Source organism: Falco biarmicus, chromosome 9 (assembly GCF_023638135.1).
Source record: "Falco biarmicus isolate bFalBia1 chromosome 9, bFalBia1.pri, whole genome shotgun sequence".
NCBI lineage: Eukaryota > Metazoa > Chordata > Aves > Falconiformes > Falconidae > Falco > Falco biarmicus.
The window spans coordinates 13,397,883-13,417,765 of record NC_079296.1 but is presented as its reverse complement, the minus strand read 5'-3'; the positions used below and the strand labels follow the sequence as shown (position 1 = coordinate 13,417,765).

The window sequence follows — 19,883 nt, the reverse complement described above, 5'->3', positions numbered from 1 at the left end:
TGGGAGCCCGGTGCCGGGAGAGGCAAAGGGGTGGTCTCCACTCCAAGCCATGGCGGCGGTAGGGGGACAGCACTATGTCCTGCCAGGGAAGCCTGCGAGGCTTGTCCCCACCAGCCAGGATGTCCCCGGAGATGTCCGTGACCTGGGGTGAGCAGCAGACATCTCCCATGACAGAGCACTGCCATCTCCTGGGGACCGCGGGGACAGGTGCTCACCCGGGGATGGGGACAGGGGTGGGGACCGGGACGAGGCACAGGCACCCCTGGCCCTCCCACACCCCTCTCCCCCCGGTGACACTGCAGGGCGATGAGCAAGAAGCCCTCAAACCCTGGGATGCTGGTGGCTGGAGGGTGACAATCAGGAGGGTGGCTATGGATGGGGGGTGGCCGCACAGGTAGCCCCATGCACCCCACTGAGCCCCAGTACAGCATCTTCCCCCCATCCTGCTGCAGCTTACAGGGTAGCCTCAGGCTTTCCAGCCAGAGCAAAAGCATCTAAAACCCCCTCAGCAAGCACCCAGGGGCCATGCTGGGGAGGAAGGCAGAGTGCCTGGGCCTGCTGGGCGCTGCAGGGTCCCCCCTCCCCACCCCGTGCCCTGCTCACCACCTGGGGAAACTGAGGCACACTGACAGCACACCCAAAGAGGGATGGAGACACAAAGGTTGCCCCCCTCCCCGCTGCACAGCTTTAGGCTATAGCATCCCAAAACCCCGGCACGAGGCAAACACCCACCAGCCCCAGACCCGGCTCAGCTGTGCTGACAGCACCCTGGCCGCATCCTTCCTGCCCCGCCGCCTGCCCCCCGTACTCTGCCGCTGGCTCCTTTACCCCCTGGCACGGGGCTGACGGGTGTGGGTTTTCTTCTTAGGGATTTTTGTTTTCTTCTCCACTCGCTTCCTTCCTCTGCTCTGGCCCCGCGACCTCGGCTGCCCCCAGTGCTGCCTGCCCCCAGTCCCCTGGCTCTGTTCCCAGCTCCCAGCAGTCTGGAAGCCGGGGGGGGGGCGGCTTGCCGGGGTTGTGCCTCTGCTGCCTCCTGCCCTCCCCATGGCTGGGTAAACCCCAGTCCCAAGCCCCACCACAGCCCCTCTGCTGTGGCATCATGCCTGGGCAGACCTGCAGGTGCTGGGGGCCCCCAGATGCCCATCCCCCACACTGGCACCCTAACTGCCTGTCCGATGAGGCCCTATAATTCACCCCTCATGAAGACCCCCATCCTGTCCCCACCCACGAGGACACCCAGCACAGTGGCTGGGCTCAGCTGGGTGTTCCCAGTGTGTCCTTTGGCCCCTGGGGACAGGTCTGCATGCCAGTCTGAGAGGTGGCAGCAATGGCAGTGGGTGCCCAGGGCCAGCAGGGCAGGGAGCACCCCACTCCAGGGTGTTGTGCCACCCCAAAACACCACAGTGCAGCCACTGCATACACCGAAAACCCCTGACAGCCAGAAGAAATAAGATGCTGTGGCATGAAAGCAGTGGAAATCCCCATTGTGGCACAGCTGGGTCCCATCCTGGCCACCCCCAGCTCCCAGCGGCAGGGCCGGGGAGAGGGGATGCACGTGTGGGATATGGCTCAGATGCTGCCAGCATCTCTGGGGTCACACAGCCAGGGCACAAGGGAGTTCAGCAAGCGGGACGGGATGGGGGCAAGGGGGACTGGCTGCAGGCTCCCCATAGGGCATGGATTGGGAAGCAGGGGCAAGGAGCCGGGATGCTCCCTCCCTTCCTCCGAGCACAGCATCCCGCTGCCCCGGTGGGATAAACACCCACTTCCTGCCCTTAATCAGCTCCAGAGGGGCTGGGGGGGACAGGGGGGAGAAAAAAAATATCTCTGGAAAGAAAAACTCATTTCCTGCGACAGAAGAAAAAGATAAAGTCTGGGCTCATTAAAGTGAACTTTACTGGGGAGAGACGGGAAAGAGCCAAACACAATGTCCTTGAAATTTCCTCCGTGCGGCTCCGTCCACGAAAACAGGATAAAGCCGCTTCCGCTGTCTCTGCCGGAGGCGGGGAGTGGGGCTGGGGGTTCGGCTACAGGCTGTCGAGGTGGGAGCAGACCTGCTGGAAAACCTCCTCCACAGAGCCCTCGGCGTTGAGCTGGGTGCGGAGGGGTTAGCTGGGGGGCTCGCCCCAGAGGACGGCGCGACCGGAGCTCTTCCAGGGATGGATTTTGGCCATGGGCAGAGAGATCGCGACTGATTTAGGCAAAGGGGTGTGGGGACATCCTTGGAGGGGGTCAAGCCCACCCGAACAAGCCAGGATTGAGTTTTTTCTCCCTTCTCTCATCATCCCCATCCATCCCTTCCCCTCCCCTGGGACCACACGTGCCTCGAGCTGTGGGGCTGGAGGGGGCCGGCACCAGCCACATCCCTGCTTACCTGGCGGACGATGCCTCTGCTCTTGTAGAAGGCAATGACAGGCTCGGTGGCCTTGTAGTAGGTATCCAAACGCTTCTTGATGGTCTCCTCGTTGTCATCCACCCGCCCGCTGGTCTCGCCTCGCTTCAGCAGGCGTTTCACCATCGTCTCCTTCCCCGCATCCACATAGAGCAGCAGTGTGGGGGGGGCAATCTGTGGGCAGAGGGGACACAGTTGTCACCCTGCCAAACTGGCATGGGTCTGGCTTGGTTTGGGAAGATGGTGGTGGTGAGCATGGGGGTCACAGATGTTCCCACACCATCCTTTGCCTCCCTCTGCACAGGTCTGGGGGCCACTGGGACAGTGGAACAGATGAGGAGGAAGGCAGAGGGACACCACAACCAAGCCCTGGCACTCTGCCATCACCATTGTGCTGGCACCTTGGTCACCCTGTCAGCTTGAGGACACCCTGGAGAGAAGTCCGTCCCACCGCGCCCCAGGTGCAGGCTGTCCTCCAGATGGGGTGACCCACTGGCTGGCATGGGGACAGTTTAGCGCTTGTTGGGACAGATTCTTCACCGGGATGGGGAAGGCCGGGCTGCTGCTGGATGAAGCCCCTCTGTATGGACGGTAGGTGGCATGGCACAGCACGGCATGGTACGGCACGGCACCGCACCAGCCCTCACCTTCTTCTCAAACTCCTCTCCCTGCTTCACCTCGCGGGGGTAGCCATCGATGAGGAAGCCCTTGGACACGTCTGCTTTGGCCACCATGGCGTCCCGCAGCATGTCTAGCACTGTGTCCTGGGGAGGGGAGGACAGAGCTGCCAGGGCTGACACTGGACAACATGCCCCCACTCAGCACCCCCAAATCCCTGCTGCAAACTCCCCCCCAGGCAGCAGGGACAGAGGTGCCCCTGGGTCATGTGCCAGCTGTTACTATGGCGTCCCCACAGCCACCCTGCCTGCACGTCCTGCCGTGCACTGGCCAGTGGCCTGCATGGACTCACCAGGGGCACCAGCTCGCCCTTCTCCATGATGGCCTGGAGCTTCTTGCCCCGCTCTGAGCCTGAGCTGACCTCCGCCCGCAGCAGGTCCCCCGTGGAGAGGTGGGTGTAGCCATACTTCTGCACGATCTTCTCACACTGGGTCCCCTTCCCTGAGCCGGGGCCACCTGCAAGTCCCACAAGGGCCCCATGTGCCCCAAGCCATGGGTGAGGAGCTGGAGGGGTACGTGGAAGCGGCAGCACAGACCCACAGGAGTCCTCAGAGCCCGGTGAGATGGGGGCTGGTGTCCTCAGGCCCAGCACCAGATGGATGGTGAGAGGTGGGCCTGGGGTGGGCCGGGGGATGCCAAGTGCTTGGGGGTGACAAGGGCTGCTGGCAACTGGCACATGGGCACCACCACCTTGACGGCACCCAGAGCATCACTACCCCATCAGCACCCAGGACATCACTTTCCCATTGGCACCAGGGCATCACCACCTGCCTCAACAGCACCTGGACGTCACTGTCCCAGTAGCACCCAGGGTATCATGACCCTACCGGCACTCAGGACATCACTGCCTGATGGCACCCAGGGCACCACTGTCCCTTTGGCACCTGACCATCACCACCCCATCGGTACAGAGGACACCACCCCCGAGGTGTTTACTGTCACTTCACCCCAGGTCATGCTGCCATCCCGTGCCTGGCCAGAGGTGCCCTCTCTGTCCCAGGACACCCCTCTGCAGCCTTTAGGAGCCGGGCTGGAGCCATGGCCACCGCATCCTCAGCCTCCAGCCCCAGCTCCCCAGCCCTGGGCACTGGCTGCTCCTCGCAGCCCCCACCCCGCAGGGACAGGGAAAAGGGATGGGCTGTGGCCTTGACCCCACCAGCAACAGGACCCGCACACAGACTCACCCACCACGAAGATGATTTTGTGGTGCTTGAACTTCTCTGGAGGAGAGAAAAGGAAAAAATATAATTACCAAAAGCCAGAAAGCCCATCAAGGAGCAAGGTGTCTCTGGGGGGGTGCCACATTGGGGGAGGCATCCCCAGGGACTGAGGGGACTGATCCCAGAGACCTGGGGGGGAAGGGGAAGGCGGGGAGGGAAGCAGCCGTGTGTTCCCCTTGTCCTCATCACCTGGGCAGGTCGGGACGGACAGGCTGGACATGGCTGAGCACAAAGACCCCAGGTTGCCTCAGCCGTGGGGCTGGAATTCCACTGCCACGTGGTGTCCTGAGACGGTCACTGTCCATGGCTCCACTGCGGGTGGGGACCAGCCGCATCCACCCCTGTGGCCAGCTCGTCACCCCGGTGGGCTAATGGGGGCTGTGGCAGGCTTGGCTTGGCACAGCCACCTCAAGTGCCTGGCACAACCCCTGGCCATCCCTGAACCCCAGCATCAGCCCCTGGATGTGGTGGCTGATGCGCAGGTGGCACTAGCCACCCTGTCCCCTTGCCGAGCACCCAGGTGCAGGGCTCCCACCACCTGCAGGATCTGGCCCAGCCATGGTGCGGGGCGGTGCCAGGGTGCAGCGCCGTGTGGGGAGGCAGAGCTAAAAATAAAGTCGAGCCGCTCTGGGGCCACTTTCCCATCTCCTGATGACAGCCGGCTGAAATTTCAACTCCTGGCACCCGGCGATCCCTGGGGCTGGGGACAGGGCCAGGTGGCTGGCAGGGACTGAGGGTGTGTGGGGCATGTCGGGGGCTGGAGGATGTGGGGGACAGACAGAGGGGAGGGAGGTAAGGAGGGGACGCAGGGGAGGGAAGGAAGGGGGATGGAGGAGAGGGATGCAAAGAGGATAGAGGGGATGAATGCAAGGGGGACAGGGGGATGCAGAGGGGACAGATGTAAGGGGAACCGAGGGGATGGGTGCAGGGGGATGGATGCGGAGTGGGACCAAGGGGCTGGATACGAAGAGGGCCAATGCAGGGGGAATGGATATAAAGGGGAGTGAGAGGGACAAAGGGATGGATGCAATGGGGATGAAGAGGATGGTCGCAAAGCTGACGGATCGGGGGGACGGATGCCAGGGGAACAGAGCACTCACCTGCTGACATGCTGCCGTGGTCGAGGCGCAGGAGCACTTCAGGCTGCCAGGGAAGAAGAGCAGGATGAGCTCAGCACATTGGGGACACACGGGTCCCCAAGACCCGTGTCTGGGGAGACAAGAGGACTCCCATCCCTGCCATGCTGGTGCCCAGCTCCATGGCCAAGCTGAGGGGGTGGGCACTAGCAGTGAGGGAAGACCCCGACCCCCAGCTTGGCCCTAAAATAGGGAGCTCAGGACCCCTGCTTCCGTGGCCATCACCTACCTACCTGGCTCCCGGCAGCCACCTGCGCATCCGGCTGCGGTGAGGGCTTCCCCATGCCGGGTGACGCATGGTGACGTTACCGGCTTCATCCCCTGCCATGACCACATCCCCGTGCCCGGGGTGCTGCCTGGCAGCCGGAAACCGGCTCAGGTTGACCAGTGTCACCAGGACACCGAGTAATGGAGGCAGCACCCCCCCAGCTCCCCGCAGGCTGTTCTTTTGGGGGGGTACCCTAAGGGGGGACTTGCAGCACCCCACGGCACCCCCATCCCCTCGGGGGGGCAGGGGGGTTGGCCACCCTGCCTGCCCGCACCCAGCCCTGCAGCGCCCGACCTGCTTGGCCGCAGTGCGTCACCCCAAACCGGCTGGACCGGGTGCTAGGACAGGGCATCCCGGGGCCACGCGCGCCCGCCGCCGGTTGTGTTACAGCAGGGAAAGGGCAGAGGCTAAGAATGGCCGGGCTGAAAGCAGCACCAGGTCATGTCCCACCTGCGCTGCAGGGCCAGAGCCCTGCGGTGGCCCCCGTGGGGGCTGGGAGGGTGCAGGACCCCGGGGGTCCCCAACTGTGGGGGGTGCTGAGCCCCAGGGCCTCTGGCACCAACCTTGGTGGGGTTGGGGGGCTGGGGGCAGCCCTAGCCCTCAGTGGGTGCTCAGGGCCTGACGCGGTGCTGGGCCCATGGGTGCAGGGTGAGGGTGACGTGGAGGTGCCTGGTCCCAAGGAGATGGGGTGGGGCTGCTGGCCAGAGGGGCCTGTGGCTCGGAGCTGGGGACAGTGTGGCCCAGGACTTCCCAACAACAGCCACTGCAGGATGCACCCCAGGGTGCTCCCATCGCACCCCACTGCCAGCTCCAACCCACCTCCTCCCCACCCATCCCATCAGCATCCAGCTCCCCGCTGGGACCCCAGGCCCAGGACTGGGCTGCTCCAGCACCCCTGCAACCCCCCAGCACCCCCTGAAACCCCCCCAGCACCCACACAATGGCTCCAGCACCCATGCAATGGCTTCAGCACCCATGCAATGGCTCCAGCACCCCTGAAAGACCCCCATCATCCCATGCAAGCCCCCCAGCACCACGTAATGGCTCCAACACCCCTAAAAGACCCCCAGCACCCCCTGCAAGCTCCCCAGTGCCCACACAATGGCTCCAGCACCCCCTACGATGCTTCCAGCACCCGTGCAAGTGCCTCAGCACCAACGCCTCCAGCACCCACGCAACCACTCCGGCACCCTGTGCAAGCCCCCCGGCATCCCCGGCAGCGCCCCCCCGCAGCCCCCCGCCGTTCCCTGCCGATGCCGCCCGCCCCGCCGGGGGCGGGGGTCGCTCAGGCAGCGCGGGCCCCCCCGTGAGCCCCCCCCCGCCGGTGCCGCAGTGCCTCGGGCCGGGCCGGGGACGGCAGCGGGACCCCGGTGCGGGGGGACACTGACCTCTGTGCGCGGCCGGCGGCGCGGGCAGCCCCTGCTGGCCCACCCGCTATTTTTACCGCTATATATAGATCGCTGGCGCCGCGGTGCATGCCGGGAGCGGGGCCCGGCGGGCAGGGACGGGCAGCGGCGGGCAGGGACGGGCAGCGCGGGGCCGGGGGACCGTCCCCCGCAGCATCACCGGCCCTCCCAGCGCCCGCCCGGCTGGGTGCGGTTAACCCCTGCGCGGCCGAGGGGTGCGGAGCACCCCCCAACCCCCGTGCCTCAGTTTCCCCATCTGCGGGGGGAGCCCCCAACCGGCCGGGTCTGGGGTCCTGAGCCACTCTCCGCAGCCCCTCGGAGCTGTCCCCGTCCCGTCCCCCCTGTCCCCACCTCGGGGGTGCAGCGGCCGCACCCGCCTCCCTCCCTCTCTGTGGCTGCAGAGAGTCCGACCCCAGGGCAGCCGGTGCGGGGGACACGAGCTGGGGCAGCCTCAGCTGTCCCCCGCCCCAGGGCAGGCACCGGGGCGGGGGGGGGGGCGGCCCGCGGCTGGGGTCAGCGGCTGCCGGGCACAGGGCCCGCGGGACACACCGGTCCCCTGCCCCCCCCCCCCCGGGATGGCACCCGCTGCCCAGCCCCCAAAACCCAGCCCGCAGCCAGGGCCCAAGGCAACAGACCGCAGCAATATTTATTCCTGTACAAACCATTACAAAACACGGGCGCCCCCCGGCACCGAGCCCCCCAGAGCCCCAGCTGCGACAGGGACGGGCTGAGCCGGCGGGAAACTGAGGCACGGAGCCCAGCCACGGCTCAGCACCCAAACACGCCGCATGTAGCTCTTTTCCCCAAACCCCCTTCTCCACTGCTGAGAAATTAATAATGAAACACTCCCCTCAGCCGCAGGGTGCCAAGGGGCACTGCCACCCCCTCCGCTACGGGCCCACTTCTAAATAGTTTATAAGCGGTTAATGAATTATGAGGACCCAGCCACAGGCTGCTGCTGGCCCCGTCCCCTTTGTTACCACTAATGAGCAGCCCCGCTCCCCCTTCAGCTGGGAAACCCAAATACAAACCCCAGGACCAGAAGTGGAGAGGAAAAACACGAAAAAAACTCCCACCCCCCCAAATCCCATCACTTGGTTAGAAAAGGTTTTGGCAGTGTGGGTGTGGGGCGCAGCAGTGCTGGGAGGGGCCGAGTGGTTTTGGGATGCTGGGACACTGATGGGTGGCAGTGTCACCCCGCTGGGTCCCACCAAGAACCGCAGGGCTTTGTTGAGGGAAGGATGGCTGCAGACCAGGATCAGGGTGCTGGGTATGGCAGAGGGGAGCTGAGCCCCAGGAGAGGTCCCCCCACCCAGAGGCTTGGGGGATGGAGTCTCTGTGGTGACCCCAAAACTGATGCAACCCCAAATCAAGCCCAGGGGACCTGGCCCCCACCATGCACCCGCAGGGGGTGCAACGTGCCCAAACCAGGATAGGCAGGATCTCACCCCCATGCCTCCCACCCATGGAGGGGGGGATGCCCCAAACCCTGCGCTTCCCACCTGCCCCCCCCCAAAACCAGCTCAAAACCAAACACATCCCAGGCATGAGGAGCCACCGTGTGCAATGGCGGTGGTCCTGTGGGAGGCACCTGGTGGCCCCCCAGCACCTGGCTCCTGCTGCTCCCCACTCCCGGGGGATGCAGGGGAACCCCCATCCATCCCAGCCCCAGGGGTCTGCCCAGCTGTGGGGGGCAGCCCCTAGGGCCAGGTGGGGTGGGAGAAGGTGATGTTGTAGAGGCCAGCCCAGCTGGCGAAGACCCGCTTCTCGGTGATGAAGCGGTGGTGGTTGCCCTTGCGGCTCCGCTCGTTGTGGATGTAGGTGGTGCACTCGTCGGGGCCCTTCGGCTCGTAGTAGTGGTAGGGCAGGCGGCGTGGCGGGGGCCGGCGGCTGTGTGGGGGGGAAGCATGGGGTGGGCCCCATGGTGGGGTCAGGGAGCCAGGGTGGGGACTCGAGGGTTTCCTTACCCACAGTAGTTGGGTGGCACCATGCCATAGACGTGGACGGCATCACACAGCTCTACCGCGATCACCATGGTGAACCAGCCGGTGCTGAGCCACGAGCGTGACTTCTCCCTGGGAAGGGAAAATGAGGCGAGGGGTGGGGGGGGGAGATGGGGGCAAGGTGATGTGGATGACGGACATCCCCCCAGGGTCCCCAACCTGCCCCAGGGACCTCCAGCCCGGTGCTGCAGCCCCTCCCATGGAGCAGCCCCAAGAGCCAGCTCTGTCCCAGGGACCTGGAAAAAGGAGGGACACGGTGCTGAAGATGGCTCTGCGGTACCTGTCCTTCCCTGTCTCCCCCCGAAACAGGTCATCAAACTGCTTCATGCGGCTGGGGGAGACGACGTAGGCTGTCATGTTGGGGAAAGAGGTACTGACGCGCTGGATGATTTTCAAGAGGCTCTTTTGCATCTTGGCAGGTGGCCCCCAGAAGATGAAGATGGTCTCCGGGGTCTTGTTGACGAACTCCTGGGGCCGTTTGAGGACACGGTACAGGCTGGAGTGGGCTACCACACGGAAGCTGGTCTTGTTGCCCACGTCAGCCTCGTAGCCAGTGGTGGGAGCGTCATTCATGCGGATGGTGCACTCAGCCCCATCGATGGCCGAGCCCAGGCGGGTGCCCAGGAGGTGGCTGGAGCTGGTGACAATGACGCACTGGTGGCAGCGGGCAGTCAGGGTCTGGTGATGACAAGCCACCGTGAGCAGGTGACTTTTGGTGTCACCATGACCCAGCAGGGAAAGATGGAGCTGAGACAGGGGACAAGGCATTGCTGTCCCCTGCAGAGCCACCATCCCACTGGAGAGGATGTCAAGCAGACGCCAGACCCTGTGCCTGCTGCCCTGGCCGGGCCCTGCCACCCAGCTCGTACCTTGTTCCCGCAGACGGGCAGGTACCCACTTTTCACCCCCCACTTCTTGAGGTCGGGGGGCTGGCGGGCTCTGCCCCGCAGGTGGCTGTAGGGGAAGACCTCGCTCCCGCTACCCGAGCTGTAGATGATCAGCAACATGATCAGGGCAAAGAGGACCCCCAGGGCGGCGGCGCGCTGGCTCTGCCGTGTTGGGAGAGAGTGTCAGTTACTGCCCCGACCCTGCAGGCGTCAGCATCCAGCCCTGCTCCCCACAGCAGCTCCAGCAGGATGCCCGTGCCCCAGGGAGATGCCCACTGTCCCAGGGGCGATGCCCCGGCACTCACCGTGCTGCCGCTCATGTCTTTGTGCTGGCCTCAGCGCACAGCGATCGCCGGCGTCCCGTGGACACCTGCAAGGCACATGGTCACCGCCACCCGCCCGTGCTCAGCTCCCATCCCTGGAGCAGCGGGGATATGGGATGGGATACGGGGCAGGATACGGGACAGCCTGGCTCACTGTGCTGGAGCAAGCAGGGCCCCACAGGGCGGGCACCCAGCCGGCTCCCTGGCCCCTGTTTGAGGGGAGGATGGATGCCTGGTGCCATGTGGGCAAGGGGCATGCTGTGGGCAATGGCCGGGCGGGCTCTGCTGTGCAGGGAGCGGGACCCAGCCACAGCTCGTGCCGGGGAGATCCCGGTGTCGGGCCGAGCTCCAGGGAAGGATTATCCCCCGCCGGCAGGGCTGAAGCTGCTCAGCCCTGCAGGGTCAGGGAGGGTAAACCTGCTGCTCGTGCAGCCAAATCCCATTAAAACAGCCACGGCGGAGGCTCGGACCGGGGCGGGGGGCACAAGGAGCAGAGACCGGCCTCACTCAGCTCACCCATGGGCTCCTGTCCAGCCGGAGCCGGCGGCCCCCCCAAGCCCGGGCCCGAGGCATGCGGGGGGCACTCTGGGCGCTCCCCCCCGGCGGGAGGACCCGCTCCCACCCCACTTGCCCGGGCTCGCAGCAATGGACTGACCCAATTTATTTGCTGAAGTCCTCATTAGTGACTCACGGCCGCTCCTGGACTGCTGGGAGCGATCGGGAATTAAACGAGAAATCGGAGCCTCTTTACTGATCGCCCAGGGGGGGGCAGGGATGGAAAATCACGCGGCAGGCGGGGTGCGGCCCCCGGGGGGACCCGGCGCTGCTGCCCGGGCCGGTGCCAGCCTGCCGTGCCGCGAGGCCCGGCGGGACACAGCGGGGGCAGCACCGGACACCTGCTCCGGCTGCCCCCGGCGCGGGCGCTCACCTGCGGCGGGCGGCGGGGGGGCGTCATCTCCTCCTGCGCTGCGGGGGCCGCCGGGCCCCTCCGGCGGGCGCGGCCATGGCGGGGCCCCGGGGTCACATCGCGGCTCTGCCAAGGAAGGGCTGGTCCGGACCCGCTCCCCCCCGCGCCCCGGGGTGCGCATCCCGCCGCACTCCGGGCCCGTTGGCAAACCCTCCCGCAGCCCGGGGAGGTAACAGCTACCCCAGCCCCCGGTGCACACCTGCCCCCGCTCCTACGTGCGAGCCCCCCCGCACGCAACGCCCCCCGCTCCCGGGCCGCACGGCCCCGCTCCGCAGACACCGGGCAGGCCGGGCCACGGCCGCCTCCAGGTGGGGAGGAACCGAACCCCCACCCCCCTTCCCCGTGCACCGGAGCCGCGGGGCGGGGGCCGCTCCTCCGCCCCCGCAGCGCCGTTCCGCCCCCTCCACCGGCTGAACGTCCCCCGGGAGAGGACACGCCGGGTGCACCGACCGCTCGGCTGAGCTCCGCTCCGCACTGCGCCGCGATGCTGCCGCTGCTCCTGCTGCTGCTGCCGCCGCCGCCCGGCCCGGGGCCGCCGCCGCGCGCGCACGGAGCCCCGGGAGCCGCGCGCCGCTCGGGGCCGGGGAGCGCCGCGGGGTCCTAGCGCCGCCCGCCCGGTGAGGGGGCCGGGGAGCGCCACCGGGTCCTAGCGCCGCCCTCCCAGCCCCGGGCCCCGACGGAGCAGACCGGGGCTGCCCCCGCCCCTGCGGCCTGGCACGTCCCACCCCGAGGTCACCGGGGCGGGCACCGGGGCGGGGGGGGAGGGGGGGAGAAGAGCTGCACGTGGTGCCTGAGCCGCGGCCGGGCGCAGGGCCACATTGCTGGGATGCCGCGGCCTCCCCCACGCTGCCCGGGCAGCCCAGGGCCCCTCTCGGGGGCTGCCCGGGGCACGGAGTGGGCTCCGTGGTGGGCAGGGAGCGGCCCCCCGGCGGGTGGCTGTCCGAGCCCGGCCGCGCTGTGCCCTGTGCGGGGCTGCGGCAGCACCAGGCCAGGGGCTCCAGGGCTCCCCTGCACCCGCACGCCAGCAGGAGCGTGTCCTGTTCCCGGCAGTGTCCCCAGGTCACCGACTGCTCTTCCTCACTTGACCCAGGGCTGGGCCTCAGCTGAAGTGGGAGCCAACGTGGCTCCCTCTGCCCCTCCAGACACCCCGAGGCCCCCTCAGACATGTGGCATCTGTAACAGGTTCCAAGAGTCGTTGTGGCAGCTCTGTGCAGTGTGTGGGAGCTGGCAGCCATCCTGCCCATGGCCCAGCAGAGCTGAGCCCTGTGAGACCCAGGACTACCCCACACCCAGCACAAAATCCATGCCAGGCCAGCACTTCTCCTGTGGAGAGGCAGCTGCTGGTTCCCAAATCCTGACTCCCAGCTTTTGGCACTGTCTTCCATGCTCAGGTTCAGCTTTACGCCCCCATCACCTCCTCCTCCTATTTATAGCCTGGCAGGGCAGTAGCACACCAGCAGCCCTGTGACCAGCTGCTGTCCTGTCTCCATGTCCCATAGCTGCAAGGGGCACAGAACGGCACACCACCCAGTTAAAAACGCTTTTAATGGCCATGTTTGCTTTGGTCTGAATCCAAGGGCACTTGTGACAAGGCAACTCAGAGCCCCCAGGGTGCACGTGGCCCCAGGCCTTCCCAGCTGGGGGGATACAGGGGCCCGAAGGGACCTGCCCAGGCATAGAGCAGCAGAAGGCAGCAGGATGGGGGACCCAGACCCATCTCCCTGCACCACATGCCCAGCGCTGGGTCTCGGGGCACAAGTGGGACAAGGACTGCAGTGGAGCTTCATCCTTGGGAGGGACACCAGCTCCTGGCCCTGGCAGGGCCGACTCTCCAGCCCTGTGTTGCGCTGGAACCCAGCAGCATCAATGTTTAATCCTGCATTAAATATTCATCCCAGTAGAGCAGGCAGAAGACCTTCATGGTTATCCTGGGTCCATCTGGGCAGGTGCTTGGAGCCAATGGGGTTCCGTGGGTCCTTGTGCAAGCTGTGCACTGATGTGGGGGAGTCCCAGCACCCACCGGCTGGGGGAACTGGCCCTGCTGCTGTGAAGATAGAGAGTCCCCCCTCCAGGGCTTGGCAAAAGGCTTTCAACGGCGGAACCAGCAGAGCCGAGACACATCAGCACATCGCTGCAGGACAAGAGCCGCGCTGCCGCCAGAGTCTCTGCTGCCTCACCCCGTGGTTGGTGCCCTACCCATCTGCCCAGGATGGGTGGGTGAAGATGATGTTCCTCCTCTTGGCCCAGCGGGAGAAGATGGTTTTCTCGGTGATGAAGCGGTGCCCAGCGCGCCGGGCTCTCTCATGCACCAGATACATCCTGCACTCGTCCAGCCTGCCCTTCTCGAAGTAGTGGTAGGGCACGCTCGAGTGGTTCTTCTCCCTGGTGGGAGGGGATAGGGTGGGTGTGGGGGTCGTGGGACAGCAGACCACCCCCTGCCCATCCCCACCGCCCCCCACGCACTTGCAGTAGCTGTCGCTGACCATGCCAAAGACGCAGATCTGCTCACACAGCTCCATGGCCAGGATCATGGTGAACCAGCCTGTGCTCAGGAAGGAGCCGGACTTCATCCTGCAAAGCACCGTGGCCACACTGGAGCAGGTGGCACCGTGCTGCCAGCCCAGCTGGGCTATGGGTGCGTGACAGGGGGGGCGATGCTACAGTGGGGGGGGGCTGACAGAGGCTCCTTGAGAGCTGGTGGTACCTGTTCTTCCCTGTCTCGTTCTGGAAGACTTCGTCGCAATATGTCATCTTCTCCTCGGTCAGGGTATAGATCTGCAGGCTGGGGTACATCTCCATCACCTTCAGCAGCGCCTGGTAGGTCGAGCCCACCTTCTCCCGGTTCATCTTCTTCGCTGGCCCCCAGATGATGTAGAGGGTTTCCTGGGACTGCTGGAAGAAGTAGGGCTGGTTCCTCAGCAGCAGTGGGACACTGGTGTGCGACACCACCCGGACGGTGCTCCGTGCCCCCACGTCCTCCTCGTAGCCAGCGGTGGGGGCATGGTTCATGCGCAGGACACACTCCTGCCCATCGATGGCCTGTCCCAGGCGTGAGCCCAGCATCTGCCCCGAGCTGGAGACAACAGCGCAGCGGCGGCACAGCGCTCGCTCCAGTGGCTGTGGGGAGATGCAGAGTCAGCCATCGGGCCCCCCGCTTGCCTCCTGCAGCAGCCGGACACACTGCAGCCCCACCTGCCCTTCCCTAAGGAAGGGGAAACTGAGGCACGGGTGGGTCGAGCTGCCTCACCATCCCCACGCACCTTCCCATCGGGGACGCGCCTGTACCCCTGGAAGCTGAGGACAGTGGGTGCCACGGGGCTGCTCCGTGCCGCCGGGGCCCAGCAGCAGGGTCGCAGGCAGGCGTGGGAGCACAACAGGACGTACAGCACGGTGACCGCCGCCACGCACACCAGCGTGAGGAAGAGTCGGACCTGGAAGCAGAGCAGGGAGGTTTCCCCAGGCCTGGCCATGTGCCTGGTCCCGTGGTGCCACGCAGCACGAGGGCGTGGGTGCAGGGCGCTGGGGCACAGGGCGCTGGGGCACAGGGCGCTGGGTGCCGGTGCCTCGCTCCCAGCCGCAGCCAGCCATGTGGCCCCGGCGCATACGGCCCCGCTCCCCAGGCCGGGGCTCCGTGCTGCCCGCGGGGACCGGCAGCTGCCAGCCTCGCAGTCCCCCTGCTCGCTCTTTGGGTGAGTGGCCCCCCCGATGATGCCGGGATCCCGCTGGCCCCTCACCCCGCCCGTGCCCCCCGCCTCGTGGGTACTCACCAGCATCCTCATCCTTGGGGGACTGTCGGGTCGCCCGGCAGGGTCCGGGGGTCACCTCGTGGGTGGGGGCTCGCACCCTACGCACAGAGTGAGCTCAGCGGCGGCAGTGGGTGAGCGGGGGGAGGGGACCCCGGGGGTGGGGTTCCCCAGTGGGGCCCCCCCATCCCCAGCACCCCAATACCCAGGGTACCCCCGCGCCTTGTGCCGGCACCTCCCCCCGGCCCCCCTCCCGCCCCGGACATCCCGTCCCGCCGCGGGTGCCGCCCCCCCGGCAGGGCTCGGGGCCCGGGCAGGGGCGGTCCCCCCGGCCCCACTCACCGCGCCGGTGGCCCCCCCGGCGCCGCCGCTCCCTGGCCCCCAGGGCCGCCGCCGCCAGGTCCCGCATCCCGGCACCGGGCTGGGGCTGCGGGGCGGGGCGGAGCGGGCACTGCCGGGACCGGGACCGCCCCCTCCCGCCACGGCCTCGCCGAGGACGCGCCCGCAGCCCAGCACCTAGCCCGGGGCTCCGGGACCGGCGCACAGCACCGACGCCGGCACCTACCCCCGGTGCCCCGGAGATCCACCCCGGCACTCACACCCCCCACACCGCCGAGCAGCCGCCCCCTGTGCCCGGGACTGATCCCAGCACCCCTCCCCTGTGCCTCGGGGATCGACACCAGCACCCACCCTCTGTGCCCCAGGGACCTACCCCAGAACCCACTCCCTGTGCCCCAACACCCACCCAGGCATCCACCCCCTGTGCCCCAGGGACCAAACCCAGCACCCCCACCATCTCCCCATACCAAGCACCCCTCCCAGGTGCCCTGGCACCCATCCCATATGTCCTGGGAACCAGCTGTCCTGCCACTGGCCCCAGCACCCATCCTGCATGCCCTGGCACCCTCCCCAGCACCCATTTTTCTCTCCACCTCCTGCTCTGCCCTCTCAAGCTTCCCACCAGCCTGAGGGTCCCTAGAAGGCCCCCCATCCCCAAGCTCCTTTCTCACCTCTGTGTGCCACTGTCTCCCAACCACCCCGCACAGCGGTAAGCTCTGGTGTGGTGGCAACAGCCCAGGGACAAAAATGACCCACAACGGCCCAGCAGTGGGGCCAGGGCGGGCAGGTGGGCCTCTTGGTATCCTGGTCCCTGTCTGCTGGCCCCAGGGGGCCACCCATCATCTGCAGCCCCTCACACCATGGCCAAGCTGCAGAGCGAGGAACAACACCCCAGAGCTGCCCAGCACCGGGCACCACGCTTTGCTTTCTTTCACTGTTGACAAAGAAACACGAGCAGTAACCTTGAAACTGGTCCCAGCACTGTCCTCCGTGGGCTGGGGCCAGGGGCAAGGGGGAGCAGACAGTGCCAGGGCTAGGGGGCATGCCTGGAGCTGCACAGACACAACTGAATTCTTCTGCATTTTGCCCCCCCTGTCCAGGGAGGACGCAGCAACAAGCCAGCAGGGCCACTGGGCAGCCTGGCACGGCGGGGCAGCCTCTGCCAGAGCCACAAACAAACCCCCAGCCAGGGCTGAGCCTGCAGCCCTCTACCGAGGGTGATCCTGCTTGCTGTGGCCTGGGGAGCTGCCTGGGGGCCAGAGGGTGGGGCAGCAGCAGGAGGAAAGCCTCCAGGGGAAGGACAGGGTGTCACCACAGCTGCCCACTCAGTCCCAGCCCAGCGGCTCATAGACCCTTGTCAGGGGGGCAGGAACCCAGCTGGGATGGGGGCTGCACTCACTGGCAGCAGAGTTGAACACTCCCCTGTGACACAGGGCATCTCCTCGCCACCCCCCTTGGCTGGATGGCAGCAGGAGGGGACGCAGAGGGCAGCAGCAGCACTGTCCCAGCATCGTCTGCATGCCTGGCCTCATGGGGGTCCCTCTTCAGGAAGAGCTCACCAGCACCACGATTAGCCCTTCCAGCAGGCAAACAGAGAATGCAAACCTGCCTTTTCCACAGCCAGTCTCATTTCTTTCCTCTAAAATATGAACCCAATTTTAAAAAAAAAAACAAAACTACAAACCGTATGTAAACATTTAAAAAAAACCGAGAAGGAATAAATCACTGGACACAGCATGAGCAGAGGGGAAGGATCACCTGCAGGCTGAGCAGCAGGCAGGGACCAGGGCTTGACTGGTGCTCTGGTGGTTACAGCCGCTGGATCCCGACAGCTCCCGCAGCCAGCAGGGGTCGAAGCACAGCCAGTATGGGCAGCCCCAGCAGGAGCACAGGTCCCTCACAGCAGGGCTCTGGTCCCTCTCTCGATGAGCCCCACAGGTCAGTTTTGCTTCCCTTTGGTCAGTACGTTGTAAACTACAGAAGGCTTCATCTCTGCAGAACGGAAGGAGGGAGAGCGCAGCCAGCTCGGCGCTGAGCGCTCTGGAGGAGGCGGCTGCCCAGTGCTGCAGGCAAAGGCTTTTCCTGGCTACGATGCCACAGGGTGGGCGCCTTCGCTCATCTCTCCACTGAGCCTTCAGTCCAATTTCTTGGCAGGTTTCCTGCTCTTCCACACCACAACGGTTATAAAAATACCTACCAGAGAGAAAGCAGATTCAGCCAGAAAACATTTAGTTATGGGTACTTTTACAATACATTGTAGTGAGAAACAGATCCTCAGCAGAGTGAGCAAGAAACAATTCTGCTGTCCAGAGGCTCAGACAGCCAAAGTTACACATGAACACATGCCCCGAGAGCCTGTGCCAGGCTAAGCTGCAGCAGTAGCCACAGTGTCACAAGTGTCACACGTTAGCTAACCCGCTAGCAACCCTCTTCTCTCTTCCTAATTTAGAAGCTTCTAATTAGAACAGAAACAACACTCACCTATAAATAGCAGCAGCAGCAGCCCAGCCACCATGGGGATGATCACTGCGTACTCCCTAGGCAAAAAATACTGGTGGATCCCATGGTCACTGTCGATGAAGGGCTGCAGGAGACAGAGCGGCATCAGCAGGTGGGCACAGCACCAGGGCCAGTTCCCGACACCTGCAGACTCGTGGTTTTGAAAGCAGGATGGAAATTCCAGGTGTGAGAAGGCAGCTAAAAAAAGGGTGCCCATACCTGCCTGTGGCTCAGCCCACAGCTGCAGGGGCACGGCAGTGGGCGGGCAGACAAAAGGCAGCTACACAAGGCCAGAACAGGGGTCCCACAGCCCTGGGGTCCCAAGGTGGGCATGTCTGCCCGCACGCTTGGTGCTGAATGCAGCAAATCCCCGGACTCCCTGCCCTGCAGGCGGGAAGCAGCTGCTACCGGCTCGGTTTCACAGTGATCCCGCCAGGATCCCTCTGCGGAGGCCGGTGGGAGGCTTTGGACACTAGAGAGCAGTGTAAGGGTTCCTACACAGCAGTGCGCACACCTACATGCTCGTGGCACTACCAACAGCATAACTATGTATTGGGCAGGAGAATAAGCAGACGCAAGATGGGAATTCAAAACTCTTGAGAGGTTAGAGGGGAAGCTGCCAGGAATTCAGGCATCAGCCCAAGGCTAAACCAGGCCTCTTTTACCTGGAAAGCTCGTGAGATGTTTCCTTCCAGGAAGAAAACCGCTAATGTCTCCAGCTGATGTCCTCAGAACTGGGCAAACTATCAGGCTCACAATCACTTTTCCAGAGCTCTGCATTCCCTAAACTCTTCTCCTCCCTACAAGGCTCCAGATCTGGTAAGCGTCATCTCCTACCAGAACCAGGAATCTGGGGGACTGCAAACATGGATACGAACACCTCCAGAGGCACCAGGCTTCAGCTCTCTCGAACCTCACTCTGACACTGCCCGGGACAGCCTGCCTCAGAGCAGCCAGGCAGGCAGCACAAATGAAGCTTGGTCTCACGCAGGGCAGGGCAGATGCCCCCAGAAGGGGCAAGGGCTGTGCCAACAGAGGAAGCGCTGCCCTGGAATTTTTAACCCGGAAGCTGGCAGGGCAGAGTCCTTCAGGCACCGGTGCACCCAGCCAAAGCCCAGGCTAACACCCGAGCGTGAAGTGACAGGGAGTGACTGCGATTACAAGAGCCAGAGGAGAGTCGTACCAGCACGATGATCCAGAGGGTGTAGTAAACAAAGAGAAGGAGACTGAAGGCAACCAAGCCGAACCCAACCACCTGGTCCGTTGCTGTGGCCTGCAAGGGGAGAGAGCGCGGGGTCCGCGTGCTGCAGCATCCGCACGGGGACGGGCACGGGCACCTGCTGCCTACTCGGCCGCAGGCCAGGCGGACGCACCGCTGCGGGAAGGGGAGAGCCTCTGCGCCGGACAGCGCCCGCGGCGGGGCCCCGCTGCCGGAGCACGGCCACCCGGCCGTACCAGCCCACGCCCCCGCAGCATCGACAGCCGCCGGCCCCACGCTGCCCCGGCAAGGCCCCGCGCCGGTTCTCGGCCGCGCTCCAGCCCAAACTCCCCCCCGTCAAGGGGCCGAGCAGGGGCTACCGCCTCCGGAGGGGCCCGGGGGCCGCCGGGCCAGGCCGGCAACGACCCCACTCACCATGGCGATCGCCAGCACCTGCCTGCCCCCCCGCCAGCACCGCCCTTCCGGGAGCGGCCCCTAATCAGCGCGCCTCGCGTCAGCCCCGCCCTCCCCCCGGCAGCGGGCGGCCAATCAGCGGGGGCGGCCTGGGGCCCGCGGCATTGTGGGTAGCGTGGGCAGCTGGGGCGGGGCACGATGGAGGCGCAGTCCCGGGGGCGGCTGGCCTCCGACGGAGGCAGCTCCGGCCTGGAGGGGCCTAGCGCCAGGCCCGGCCAGCGCGGGGGCAGCCGGGGCAGCAGCAGCCCCAGCCGGGGCGGCCGCGCTAGACCCCGCCTTAAGTTGGTTGGGAAATAAATGAAATTCGCCGAAGCTCCGCCTCGCGCCGCCGGCCGGGGGAGGGGCTCGGG

General features: G+C 65.7%; 4 protein-coding genes across 8 annotated transcripts; all 4 read right to left on the bottom strand.

Annotated features, from left to right (window-relative positions):
* Nucleotides 1–1,879: 1,879 nt before the first annotated feature.
* On the bottom strand, nt 1,880–7,236 carry AK1 (adenylate kinase 1). 3 transcript variants are annotated; one of them, XM_056350830.1, is made up of 8 exons: nt 7,083–7,236; nt 5,391–5,433; nt 4,480–4,631; nt 4,255–4,290; nt 3,363–3,526; nt 3,040–3,156; nt 2,375–2,566; nt 1,880–2,191 (listed from the first exon to the last, which is right to left on the bottom strand). In XM_056350830.1, exons 3-8 carry the CDS (start codon nt 4,508–4,510, stop codon nt 1,895–1,897), a joined length of 837 nt encoding a protein of 278 aa, XP_056206805.1. In that variant the 5' UTR covers nt 4,511–4,631; nt 5,391–5,433; nt 7,083–7,236; the 3' UTR covers nt 1,880–1,894. The 3 variants fall into 3 exon arrangements, with proteins under 3 accessions (XP_056206805.1, XP_056206804.1, XP_056206806.1); XM_056350829.1 differs by lacking the exons at nt 4,480–4,631; nt 7,083–7,236 and adding an exon at nt 5,660–6,499; XM_056350831.1 differs by lacking the exons at nt 4,480–4,631; nt 7,083–7,236 and adding an exon at nt 5,660–5,859 and having other exon boundaries at nt 1,880–2,093.
* A 485-nt stretch (nt 7,237–7,721) lies between these two features.
* ST6GALNAC6 (ST6 N-acetylgalactosaminide alpha-2,6-sialyltransferase 6) lies at nt 7,722–11,975 on the bottom strand. 2 transcript variants are annotated; one of them, XM_056350836.1, is made up of 8 exons: nt 11,731–11,975; nt 11,242–11,346; nt 10,969–11,017; nt 10,296–10,360; nt 9,973–10,152; nt 9,384–9,781; nt 9,068–9,175; nt 7,722–8,990 (listed from the first exon to the last, which is right to left on the bottom strand). In XM_056350836.1, exons 4-8 carry the CDS (start codon nt 10,308–10,310, stop codon nt 8,801–8,803), a joined length of 891 nt encoding a protein of 296 aa, XP_056206811.1. In that variant the 5' UTR covers nt 10,311–10,360; nt 10,969–11,017; nt 11,242–11,346; nt 11,731–11,975; the 3' UTR covers nt 7,722–8,800. The 2 variants fall into 2 exon arrangements, with proteins under 2 accessions (XP_056206811.1, XP_056206809.1); XM_056350834.1 differs by lacking the exon at nt 10,969–11,017 and having other exon boundaries at nt 11,731–11,974.
* Nucleotides 11,976–12,807: 832 nt separating this feature from the next.
* On the bottom strand, nt 12,808–16,901 carry ST6GALNAC4 (ST6 N-acetylgalactosaminide alpha-2,6-sialyltransferase 4). 2 transcript variants are annotated; one of them, XM_056350833.1, is made up of 6 exons: nt 16,034–16,901; nt 15,048–15,124; nt 14,541–14,711; nt 13,985–14,397; nt 13,744–13,851; nt 12,808–13,662 (listed from the first exon to the last, which is right to left on the bottom strand). In XM_056350833.1, exons 2-6 carry the CDS (start codon nt 15,057–15,059, stop codon nt 13,473–13,475), a joined length of 894 nt encoding a protein of 297 aa, XP_056206808.1. In that variant the 5' UTR covers nt 15,060–15,124; nt 16,034–16,901; the 3' UTR covers nt 12,808–13,472. The 2 variants fall into 2 exon arrangements, with proteins under 2 accessions (XP_056206808.1, XP_056206807.1); XM_056350832.1 differs by lacking the exon at nt 16,034–16,901 and adding an exon at nt 15,366–15,557.
* Nucleotides 16,902–17,039: 138 nt separating this feature from the next.
* Nucleotides 17,040–19,565, bottom strand: DPM2 (dolichyl-phosphate mannosyltransferase subunit 2, regulatory). Its single transcript, XM_056350837.1, has 4 exons — nt 19,495–19,565; nt 19,045–19,134; nt 17,844–17,946; nt 17,040–17,555 (listed from the first exon to the last, which is right to left on the bottom strand). The coding sequence occupies exons 1-4, from the start codon at nt 19,495–19,497 to the stop codon at nt 17,497–17,499; spliced, it is 255 nt and encodes an 84-aa protein (XP_056206812.1). The 5' UTR covers nt 19,498–19,565; the 3' UTR covers nt 17,040–17,496.
* Nucleotides 19,566–19,883: the final 318 nt, after the last annotated feature.